Source organism: Aquarana catesbeiana, linkage group LG04, assembly GCF_042186555.1.
Source record: "Aquarana catesbeiana isolate 2022-GZ linkage group LG04, ASM4218655v1, whole genome shotgun sequence".
NCBI lineage: Eukaryota > Metazoa > Chordata > Amphibia > Anura > Ranidae > Aquarana > Aquarana catesbeiana.
Genome location: NC_133327.1, coordinates 236,543,193 through 236,555,783, shown reverse-complemented (window position 1 = coordinate 236,555,783; position 12,591 = coordinate 236,543,193). Strand labels below are relative to the sequence as shown.

Below are 12,591 nucleotides of genomic sequence, written 5' to 3'. Positions count from 1 at the left end.
TGAGACTACTGCTCTAATGCAGCGTACACACGGTCGGACTTTTCGACTGGACTTGTCCGACGGATGCTGACGGACCAAATCCAGCGGACAATTCGATCATGTGTGGGCTTCACCGGACCTTCAGCGGACTTTTCCAGTCGCAAATCTGATGGACTTTAGATTTGGAACATGCTTCAAAACTTTACGTCGTAACTCCGCTGGACCCAGAAATCCGCTCATCTGTATGCTAGTCCGACGGACAAAAAACGACGCTAGGGCAGCTATTGGCTACTGGCTATCAACTTCCTTATTTCAGTCCGGTGTACGTCATCAGGTACGAATCCATCAGACTTTGGTGGGATTGTGTGTAGGCAAGTCCGTTCGTTAAAAAGTCGGAAGTCCGTCAAAAGTCAGTCGAAAGTCTGTCGGACTAGTCCGGTCGAAAAGTCTGCCCGTGTGTACGCGGCCTAAGAGAAATGTTCTTATTGTGCTCTTCATAAAATATCAGTTGCTAATTGAATAGACAGGTGACTTCACTACCATGCACCCCATCTGTACTGTATTACACCAATACTAACTTCTCAATTGCATCAAATTATTCTATACAGTATATCTCCAGGTTAACCATCTCGAATAAAAATATAATGAAAAAAAGGCAAAAAATAGGGAAAAATGAAAAAAAAAATGAAAAAAAAAAAATCATGCTAATAAAAACCCATAAAATATGGAGTAAACGTCATGTTTGCTATCAGAATGTTTCTGAAACTTAGCAGGCCAAATATCAAAAATGTATATTTAATTTTGGATATAAAGTACTGGGTTGTGCTCCACTCCTGGAGAAGATAATTTTAAGATTTCCCCCCACCATGGTTTGTTTTTAAGGCCTTCCCTTGGCTATAAGATCAACTCTTTGTCACAAATGGACTTCCAATCATTTGCATATTTTAGATTATGTAAAAACTATTAGAGAGGCGTGACACCATCATTTTTCGGTTGAATGACTGTGACAGTTGAACAGACCAGAGATTCTGAGCAGGAATATCTCAACACTGATGTCCTTGAGTGATAAAAAACAGGATTTGATTATTCTTGCTAGCAACTGTTCAAAACATCATTTTTGGTGTAAGTGGCTTTTAAAGTGAACCTGTGCCCAGATTATGCATACTAAAGTAATTACAGCAGTAAAACACTTTAAATCAAGTTCTCATTCATCTCTGTAAGCATTGTGATTAGAAACTAACTGAAATGGCTATAGGGCTGTTGTAATTTTGGAGGATCTTTGCACATGAATAACTTCACAATAAAGGCAGCTAGAGGTGCCAGGGACGGCTTGTTTTAGAACTCTTTTACTGCTTGTTAAGAATATGTAAATACTTTATTGTCCATAGTCTGGGTACAGGTGCACTTTAAGGTCAACTATATTCTTTAGCTTGCAGGTGTCAAACTGGTGGCCCTTCATCTGCGGAACTACAAGTCCCATGAGGAATTGCAAGGCTGACAGTTACAAGCATGACACCCACAGGCAAAGGTGTGATGGGACTAGTAGTCCCGCAACAGCTGGAGGGCTGCCAGTTTGATGCCCCTGCGTTTAGCTCCTTACAAGCGCAGAGTATGCCATCTGCAGGATTGCTCTCTTGATTGCTTATCAGCTATTCACAAAGATATTTAAAAACTAGTTGTGATCACCAAGCACTTCTGAGCAATTTGTAAGGCTTACAGTATAATTACTGAAGAAGAATGAATGTTGGGACCCTAAACATGCTGGCATTTTTGTCTGATTTGTGAGCAGAAAAAAAAAAGTTAAAACTTTAAACATTCTGTCTTTAGATTGTTTGGTGCTCTTACACTTCAATTTACAAATAATGTGTCAGTTTCTCTTAAATAATTTAAAATCAATGAAATGTCTTCCTTTAAGCAATTATGTTACTATTATCTCCAGCATATTACCGCTAGCAAATTACATGATTGTTTGGTGGAAACTAATAAAATAGCCAATTTCTGTATTTGGGATCAGAAAAGATTTTCGTTCTCTGTACTAGTCTATTGGTGATTGCTAATTGGAGATTTTAGGCTACTTTCAGAAGAGTAAATGTCCTTTCAGACAAGTGTTCCAATCAGATCTGCCTGCCAGTTTTACAGGCTAATCTGCATGGAAGCTCAGTAGTCTATGGGCAGGACTATCTGGCAGCTGTTTACATCTGTTAGCTTAAAAAAAATGGAAAATGTTTGAGGATCTAAATATGAGTGATTGGAGGTAAAAGGATGTAAACAGTTGCACATACGATTACATCTGCTGCATTCCATTCTGCTTCAATTCAGCAAGGGATCTGTTTATGGATAACCTGCTGATTAGAAGGGACACTGCCTTTCTGAAAGGCCTTAAAAGTAGAACTATAGGCAAAGCTCCTTTTTCTTTTTTTTTTTAATTATTTATTTATTTATTTATTTTTCTTTCTGGACAGAGTAAGGGATGGTTATAACTAGGGATGCACAGATACCATTTTTTTTTTACATGTACCGATACTTTTTTTTAGTACTCGCCGATACCAATTACCGATACCTATCGCAACTGTTTTGTTTTCACTTCAGTTGTCACCAATGGTGCAAAGCATTGAAAAGTTATTTACAAATGAAATAAATTGATTTTTTTTTTTAATTTTTCACTTTTTCAATGTGAAATGTGTAAATATATGTTAATATATATGTGTAAAAATATTTACTAACAAAGCAAACAAAAAAAAAGTTTTAATTGTTTATCATTTATAAAATAGATGTAAACAACAAAAAAAAAGCAGGAATATAGTAATTAAATGGAGGAGAATAGGGAGGTAATTAAGACTGATTAGAGTAAATTAAGGGTTAATAAGGGGTTAAACAGAAGAACATTTGTTCATCCCTTTGATCTGCAGATGAAGAAACAGAAAGATACAAAAAGAAACAATGGGGGTTATTTACTAAAGGCAAATCCACTTTGCACTACAAGTGCAAACTACAAGTGCAAAGTGCACTTGGAAGTGCAGTCGCTGTAGATCCTAGGGGGACATGCAAGGAAAATAAAAAACAGCATTTTAGCTTGCACATGACTGGATAATAAAATCAGCAGAGCTTCCCCTCATTTTGGATCTTCCCCTCAGATTTACAGTGACTGCACTTCCAAGTGCACTTTCAGTGCAATTTCAAGTGCGCTTTGCACTTTGTAGTTTGCACTTGTAGTGCAAGGTGGATTTGCCTTTCGTAAATAACCCCCAATGTTTCTTTTTATTTTAGTGTTTCAGTGGCTGAGCAATGTAGTTAATAAACATTGCCGGCTGCTTTTTTTTTTTTTTTTTTGACAGCTCCAATTACTGGACTTCTTTAACACTTCAGCTATCAAGAGGGGAGACCCACTGACAGCTCAAAGAACCGAGCTTGAAAGTATCGGTTTCAGGTATCAGTGCATTTGCACAAGTACTGATACTTGTGCAAATACTCTGTATCAGAACCGATACCGATACTACCGGTAGTATCGGTGCAACCCTAGTTATAACCCCTGTATGGTTTATTTTTGCCCTTTTTGTCCCATTGGGGAGATGTACCATTACTTCCTGTCCCATAGTAAGAGTGAGAGGAAACCCCAGCAAATTAAGGGAATTCCTTGGGAACCCCCAGGTCACCAGAACTAGTGTCCCTATTGGAAGATTTCCCCTCTATTGCTTTTCTGGGGACAACCCAAAATTTGTGATTTTCTTTTGCTTTCAATAACAATGGTAAACAGGACAAATAGAGAGAGTGAATCTCCCTAAGGCTGGACTCACACCTTTGCAGTTTTAGTGCTTTTTGCATTTTGCAGATTTGCACTAGAGTGCATTTAACATGGTTTCCTATGGAACACGACCTGTAGTGCAAATCTGCAAAATGCTCAAAAAATGCATAGGTGTGAATCCAGCCTAACAGCAGCACAGACAGCAATAAAAACCTGACAGATGTTATAATCCCTCTGTACTCTATCCAAAATTAAAAAAAAAGTGCCTTTAATTATACTTTAAAACCTGAAAACTGGAGAGATTTTTCTAACGGCTTACTTTGATTTGTCTAGCTCTGAGCTCCATGACAGAATTACAAAAGTTGATAAGATGAGAAAAAGATTTGAAATCATTACTTTTACAATGATGCCCCCAGAGGGAGGCATAATTAAGGTAAGATTTAGAAGACTACATTTGCAAACATTATTTCAAGTTGAAAATAATAAGAATACACTGATTGAAATTTGGTTCAGCAGGGACCGTCTGAATTTCAGTAAACTTTTGCCAGCCCCTGCTTGAGGAAACTCAATCCTTAGACATGCTGGATTTTTTTTTTTAGCAGCTTCAGCCAAATGCAATGTCCCAGTGGGAGAGATTCCTCCATCCATCTAGTGTATGTGGATGGAGGAATCTGGTGCTAACCATTGGCTGAATGAAAAAAAAAAAAAAATAAACAGTGAATGACCAGCTTAAATTCTATGGAATAGTTCAGAGATGAGGCTCATGCGAGGACATCAAATTCCTGTTAATTACTCATTTCCGGCCCAGCATAATAATATAATGCGTGTCATTCTAGACAGAACATGTTCTCTTACCATATACAAAGCATGATGAAGAGAAGCATGGCAGAACACTCAGCTGGTTATTTCCGCTTGTGTTGGACTAATAAAGGAACACATTATTAGTCTGTCGTTAGCCATGATTTTTGTTGTTGGACCCTGCAGAGGTATTTTCTGCGATGAACAAGACTCACTCCTGGCTGCAAGCTACGAGTAAGAGATAAAACCTAAAAAAAAACTATATTATAGAATGAACATTGTGATCTAGCAGCATTCTCTTTGATATTCATTGGTCAGACATGCCCTGCTGCAGTAGAACATTGTCTCCTCACACATTTTTTACACACAACGTTATGAAAGTCAACATTTCAAAGACCATGTTGAAACTAAAGTAAAAATGTATTCATCAAGTAGCAACACTTTCTTTAAAATTGAAGGTTTCTTTAAATCTTTACACAGAAACGTTTAATTGTATTTATATTGTTCTCATGTGCTCACCTATGGTCATAAGCTCCGAACGATGACTGCGGTTTACATTTGATAACATCCCAAAACATGACAAGTACAAGAGTTGTAAAGGGGCTTCACTCCTGCTAGTTTGCCGGGTTACACTTTGCGATCTTGGTATCCAAAAACTGCAGTAAAGGTGCAGTAAAGGTGCCTCTCCTTTGAGAAATATATAGCTTTTTTAGGCTTCGTTCACATATATGCGAACTGGATGTGTTTTGAATCAAGCCAGCTTTCTATTGAGCAGGTTGACATATGTGCGGTGCAGCGGCAGTTTGAATTCGCTGCAAATTTAAAAGGAGTCCTGTGCATTTTTTGAGCACTGCCGTGTGGTTCAGATGCGAATTACAGGCTCATCGCCTTCTATGGGAATGCATCGGAATTGTACCTTGGATCAGTTTTGAACACAAGTTCAATCCGAAAAAAAACAGCGTGGGGGTCTCCCCCCAACCAATCCATGCCAGGCCCTTTTATATCTGGTACGGATTTTAAGGGGAACTCCACGCCAAAAATAAATAAAAAATGGCGTGGGCTCCCCCCCAAATCCATACCAGACCCTTATCAGAGCATCCAGCCTGGCGGGCCAGGTAACCTGAACCATACCAGGCCACATGCCCTCAACATGGGGGGGGCCTCTTCCCCACAACCCTGGCTGGTGGTTGAGGGGGGTCTGTGGGCAGGGGACTTATCTTTATCTGGAAACCCCTTTAACAAGTGAGTCCCCAAATCCTGCCCCCCCCTCCATGTGAAAGAGTATGGGGTACATTGTATCCCTACTCATTCACCAAAAAAAAAAAAAAACAGACAGTTTTTGACAATTCCTTTATTAAAAATAAAAAAACAATGTCCACCGTTGTAGACCCATTGTTAATTATGACGCCGGCCGCCACCGCTGACCTGAAAAAAAAAAAAAAAAAAACACCGCTCATGCCGAAGGCACCCATCATCTGCCTGCTCCTCCATGTGACAGTTCTTAAATAGCTAAGGGGCGGGGCCCGGTGACATCACCTGGTGGCACCGCCCCCCTGTAACATCACCAACCGGGCATGCTGGGTTGGTGATGTCCCGGGGGGGCGGTGCCACCAGGTGACCGCCAGATGGCCCTGCCCCTTAGCTATTTAAGAACTGTCACACAGTGGAGCAGGCAGACAGCAGGAACCTTCGGCGAAAGCAGAGCTTTTTTTTCTTTTTTTGGATCAGCAGTGGCGGCGAGCATCGTTGATGATGGATCTACACCAGGGGAACATCATTTTTTTATTTTTAATAAAGGAATTGGCAAAAACTGTATTTGTTACATAGTTGTTGATGTTGAAAAAAGACACAAATCCATCCAGTTCAACCTATGATATGTGTGTGTTCAAGTGTGCGTCTATTTCAATAGTACATTGTATACCCCTGTATGTGGTGATCGTTAAGGTGCCCATCTAATAGTTTTTTTTAATTATTGATGCTCCCAGCTGATACCACTGCTTGTGGAAGAGAATTCCACATCTTTACTGCTCTGACAGTAAAGAACCCTCTACTCAGTTTAAGGTTAAACCGCTTCTCTTCTAATTTTAGTGAATGGCTGTGTGTCTTTTTAAATACCCTTTCATTGAAACATTTTTTCCCTATGCTAGGGTCTTCTATATGGTATTTATACATCGATATCATATCCCCTCTCAAGCGCCTCCTCTGCAGAGAGAATAAGTTCAATGCCTGTAGCCTTTCCCCGTGTCCTCCAGTCCCTTTATTAGCTTTGTTGCTCTTCTCCAGCTCCAGCACATCCCTCCTGAGGACTGGTGCCCAGAATTGGACGGCGTACTAAAAATGTGGCTGGACCAGAGTCTTGTAGAGTGGGAGAATTATCATTTTATCTGTGGAGTGAATCCCCCTTTTGATGCATGCTAATATTCAGTTGGCTTTGCTTGCCATTGCTGAGCCTGTCATCTACTAGGACCCCCAGGTCCTTTTCCTTCCTAGATTCCCCCAGATGTTCTCCCCCTAGCAAGTAACTTGCGTCATATTTTTGGCACCCAAATGCATTACCTTACATTTTTCAACATTAAACCTCATTTGTCATGTAGTTGCTCACCCTATTCATTTGTTTAGGTCTTCTTGCAAGTTTTCTACATGCTGCGTAGAATTTATTGCCCTGATTAGCTTTGTATCATCCGTAGATACTGAGATTGAGCTGTTTATCCCATCCTCCAGATCGATCATGAATAAATTAAACAGGATTGGTCCCAGAACAGGTAATTGGGGGACCCCACTTTCCACAACAGACCATTCCGAGTACTCCCCATTTATCACCACCCTTTAGACTCGCCCCTGTAGCCAGTTTTCAATCCAGGTACTCGCCCTGTGGCCCATGCCTATATACCTTAGTTTGTACAGAAAACGTTTGTGGGGAACTGTATCGAATGCCTTTGCAAAATCCAGATACACCACATCTATAGGCCTTCCTTTATCTAGATGGCAGCTCACTTCTTCATAAAAGGTTAATAGATAAGGTAATAAGGTCTAGCATGAACGATTATTCATGAATCCATGTTAATTACTGCTAATGATACCATTTTCATTAATAAAATCTTGGAAGCCTTGTCTTTTTTGAAGGCCTTATCTTTTACTTTTATATGCATTTTTACTTTGGAGTTGAGCCACCCAGGATTTTTTTTAGCTCTTTTAAATTTTTTTCCCATTGGAATGCACTGACCAATACCTTTATTTAATATGCTCTTAAAGCACTCCCATTTTTCCTCCGTGTTCTTTGTTCCTAGGATTTTATCCCATTTTGTATCGTCTAGCAGAAAGCGTAGTTTAGGGAAGTTGGCTCTTTTGGAATTCAGTGTCTTTGTATTACCCTTGTGCTTCCTATTTCTGTGATTTATACTGAAACGAAGTGATCTGTTTTTGCTGTTTCCTAAGTTGCCCCGTATTTCTACATCTGCGATTAGGTTTGTATTGTTAGTAATCAGTAGGTCTAGTATAGCGTTTTCTCTTGTTGGTGTGTTCACCAACTGACCAATGAAATTGTCCTGCAAGACATTTAGGAAATAGTAAGCCTTACACGAATGCACGGTTCCTTCTGCCCAGTCTATATCTGGATAATTAAAATCCCCCATTGTGTTTTTATTTCTTTTTGACACTTTTTTGGTGAATGAGTAGGGGTAGTATATACTCATTCACATGGGGGGCTGGGATCTGGAGCCCCCATTGTTAAAGGGGCTTTCAGATTCCCATAAGTGCCCTACCCACAGACCCCCTACAAACCACAGGCCAGGGTTGTGGTGAAAAGGGCCTTTTTTCCAATTAACAAAGCACCCCCCCATGTTGAGGGCATGTGGCCTGGTATGGTTCGGGAGGGGGGGGGGGGCGCTTGCTCGACCCCCCTTGCCTGGCCTGCCAGGCTGCATGCTCGAATAAGGGTCTGGTGTGGATTTTGGGGGGGCCTTTTTTTTAATATTTTGGCATGGGGCTCCCCTTAAAACCCGTACCAGACCCAAAAAGGTCTGGTATGGCTTGGGGGGGGGACCCCATACGCCACTTTTTTCACAATTTTTTATTGCCGGTAATGTTTTTTTTTTACATTCAGCTGTCAGCAGGGAATCCCGCTGACAGCTGATGAGTCATCCGTTGTTAAGAATGCAGTGGCTGGCTTCTCCGAAAATTTGCATCTGAACCGCATCTAAAATCGCAGCTGAACAGCTACTTGGGAAATTCGCAGTGAAAATGGAGGGGAAGTTTGCACCGGACATGTGTGGATCTACATTTAGTGTTTTTTAAATATACTGTATGTGTTTAAAAGATCAAATTGATGTAAATAATGTTATCTATGTGTGTCCGTTTTTTTTATTGTTTTTATGTATAGTTGGAAGAAGCCATTTGTGCTCAGTGTGGGTTCTGCTTCTTGCTTTGCAGTGTGACACAACAATGTGCTTTATAACTCTTTCTTACAGATCAAGAAAGTACAAAAAAAAAAAATCACAACTCTTTTTTTGAATGTATGATTTAGATGAGTAATTTATAGCATTGACAACAAAGGGAATCAACATGGAAGCCAGACATCTACATTTGCAGAATAAAAAGTCAGCAATGGCAGCCTCTGTTTCTTTCAGGAAAAGTTTTCTTTATATTGATTTTGTCATAAGAGAAGTATGGGGCTGCCATTGTTGGCCTCCTCTTCTTGAAAGTGCTAGTTGCCCCACTGAGTGGCCTAGGTATTTTGAGTTACAGACCTGAACAAGCATGCTTTAAACGGGTTTCAGAAAGGTATCAGAATTCCTTATCTCTATAGCTGTTCTAGGACAGTGACTCAGACAACAGTGTTCCTCATGCACACTGCGTGTTTAACCCCTGAGCCTTAAATTCTGGCTTTTTCGTGCAGGTGCAAGGCACAGGTGTACCATCCAGTCCTACTGCCTGAAGCCTGATAAACTTTATAAAAGACTAAAAAATGCAATGGCTGGACAGTACTGAATGGTACTAATGTTTAGGCATAGCTCCCAACTGTCCCTGATTTTGAGGGACTGTCCCTGATTTGGAACAAAGTCCCTCTGTCCCTCTTTCCTCCTCATTTGTCCCTCATTTTGGTCTGATCAATATAGTTGTATATAAAATGCACTACTTATCTATCAAAAGTATTTCCCAGTGCTATATCTTTCCTCCAGTTTCTAAATTGTTGCATTTTGGAAATTTTAAAAGCAAATAAGGAAATAATAATGTTAAACAAAAAGTATTTGTGGGCATAACTAATCATTTTTCTTTCTATAATTTTCCTTTAAGGGGGCGCAGCCAGGGGCGTGCCCTATACCAACAAACTTTTGCTAATAAGTGTCCCTCGTTCCCATCTCAAAAAGTTGGGAGGTATGTATTTAGGACCATGTGCGCACAGGGAGAAATGCCCCAGAATGCAGACTTCTTGTGTATCTACAAATCTCCAACATTATAGATTGGTACAGATATCATCAGTGGGATGGCACAAAAAAACAAGCAGGTAGTGGCCACCAATGACGTTTTATATTTTAAATTGCAGCATGGGATTCAGAGCAAGGAGTGGAAGGCCAGTGGGATTTTGGAAAGCAGACTAGTTAGTGCTGGCTGTTATTACAAAGACTAGCAGGCTTTTCAGAGTGCCATGAATTAAATAATGTTTATTAGTAAGAATAGGAATTTTCACTTACCTGTAAATTCGTAAACTTGGAGTACATTACAAAGAACTTTTAGGGTCCTTTCACACGGGACGGATCCGAGATGATCCGCCTCGTGAACATCCGCTTGCTCAGCGGGGATCGCTCCATGGATCCCCGCTGAGCAGGCAGGTGACAGGTCCATCGCTGCACACTGTGCAGGGACAAACCTGTCAGAGTGTCGCTCTCCTCTATGGGGGATCGGATGATGACGGACCGTAGGGTCCATCTTCACCCGATCCGATAACGGATGGAAAAGTAGGTTTTTCCTCCGTTACACTTTTTCGGATCGGAGCGGGTCGGATGTCAGCGGACATGTCACCGCTGACATCCGACGCTCCATAGAGATCTATGGAGGGTCCTGTCAGGTCCGCCTAAAAAACTGACAGGCGGATCTGAACGGATCGTTCATGTGAAAGAGGCCTAAATCATAGATTATGGGTTATATGCAGGCTACCTTCAGGTGATTGGACACTGGCAACAACTTGTAATTCACAATCATGCAGTGCCTTGAAATTGTCCACATTTTGTCATGTTACAAACAAAAAACTTAAATGTATTTTATTAGGATTTTACGTGATAGACCAACACAAAGTGGCACATAATTGTGAAGTGGAAGGAAACCGATCAATGGTTTTCAAAACTTTTTACAAATAAATATGTGAAAAGTGTGGCGTGTATTCAACCCTCTTTACTCTGATACCCCTAACTAAAATCTAGTGGAACCAATTGCCTTCAGAAGTCACCTAATTAGTAAAGAGTCCAACTCTGTGTAATTTAATCTCAGTATAAATACAGCTGTTCAGTGAAGCCCTCAGAGGTTTGTTAGAGAACCTTAATAAACAAACAGCATCATGAAGGCCAAGGAACACACCATACAGGTCAGGGATAATGTTGTGGAGACAATTAAAGCAGGGTTAGGTTGTAAAAAAAATATCCCAAGCTTTGAACATCTCATGTAGCACTGTTCAATCCATCATTTGAAAATGGAAAGAGTATGACACAATTGCAAACCTACTAAGACATGGCCATCCACCTAAACTAACAGGCTGAGCAAGGAGGGCATTAATCAGAGAAGCAGCCAAGAGGCCCATGGTAACTCTGGAGGAGCTGCAGAGATCCACAGCTCAGGTGGGAGAATCTGTCCACAAAACAACTATTAGTTGTGCACTTCACAAATCTGGCCTTTATGGAAGAGTGGATAGAAGAAAACTATTGTGGAAAGAAAGCCATAAGAAGTCCTGTTTGCAGTTTGCAAGAAGCCATCTGGGGGACACAGCAAACATGTGGAAGAAGGTGCTCTGGTCAGATGAGACCAAAATTAAACTTAAAAGCTTAAAAGCAAAACGCTATGTGTAGAGGAAAACTAACACTGCACATCACCCTGAACACACCATCCCCACCATGACACATGGTAGTGGCAGCATCATGTTGTGGGGATACTTTTCCTCGGCAAGGATAGTGATGCTAGTCAGAATTGATGGGAAGATGGATGGAGCCAAATACAGAGCATTCTTAGAAGAAAACCTGTTCGAGTCTGCAAAAGACTTGAGACTGGGACAGAGGTTCACCTTCCAGCAGGACAATAACATTAAACATACAGCCAGAGCTACAATGGAATGGTTTCGATCAAAGCATATTCATGTGTTAGAATGGCCCAGTCAAAGTCCAGACCTAAATTCAATTGAGAATCTGTGGCAAGACTTGAAAATTGCTGTTCACAGATGCTCTCTATCTCTGACAGAGCTTGAGCTATTTTGCAAAAAGAATGGGCAAAAATGTCACTGTCAAATGTGCAAAGCTGGTAGAGACATCTCCAAAAAGACTTGCAGCTGTAATTGCAGCAAAAGGTGGTTTTACAAAGTATTGACTCAGGGGGGCTGAATACAAATACACACCACACTTTTCACATATTTATTTGTAAAAAAATTTGAAAATCATTAATCATTTTCCTTCCACTTCACAATAATGTGCCACTTTGTGTTGGTTTATCACATAAAATCCCAATAAAATACATTTACATTTTTGGTTGTAACATGACAAAATGTGGACATTTTCAAGGGGGTATGCATACTTTCTCAAGGCACTGAATAACCCCACACACTCCATGAGACTCCAGTTTTTATGCAAACAATAAGGAGGGACTATAGAAGACAGATGGGATGGGCTTGTGTCCTCTTCTGTACTCCAAGATAAGGAATTTACAGGTAAGACCAAATTCCTATTATCCTAATCGTACAGTACAGGACTTGTATTCATATACAATGGGATGTTCCAAAGCAATACTCTAGGGTCCTTTCACATAGGCGTCTCGTTTTGTCCGTTTTTCATCCGTGCATTGATGGATGAAAAACGGACAGCAATGCACTCCTATGG

At 40.5% G+C, this 12,591-nt stretch overlaps 1 protein-coding gene across 1 annotated transcript in view; it reads left to right on the top strand.

Moving 5' to 3' along the window:
• Positions 1-12,591, top strand: part of CCDC39 (coiled-coil domain 39 molecular ruler complex subunit) — a 59,990-nt gene that overhangs the window by 25,016 nt on the left and 22,383 nt on the right. The window contains exon 13 of the mRNA XM_073628908.1: positions 4,055-4,154. Within this exon, the coding sequence (XP_073485009.1) occupies positions 4,055-4,154 (100 nt within the window). The remainder of the gene's footprint in view (positions 1-4,054; positions 4,155-12,591) is intronic.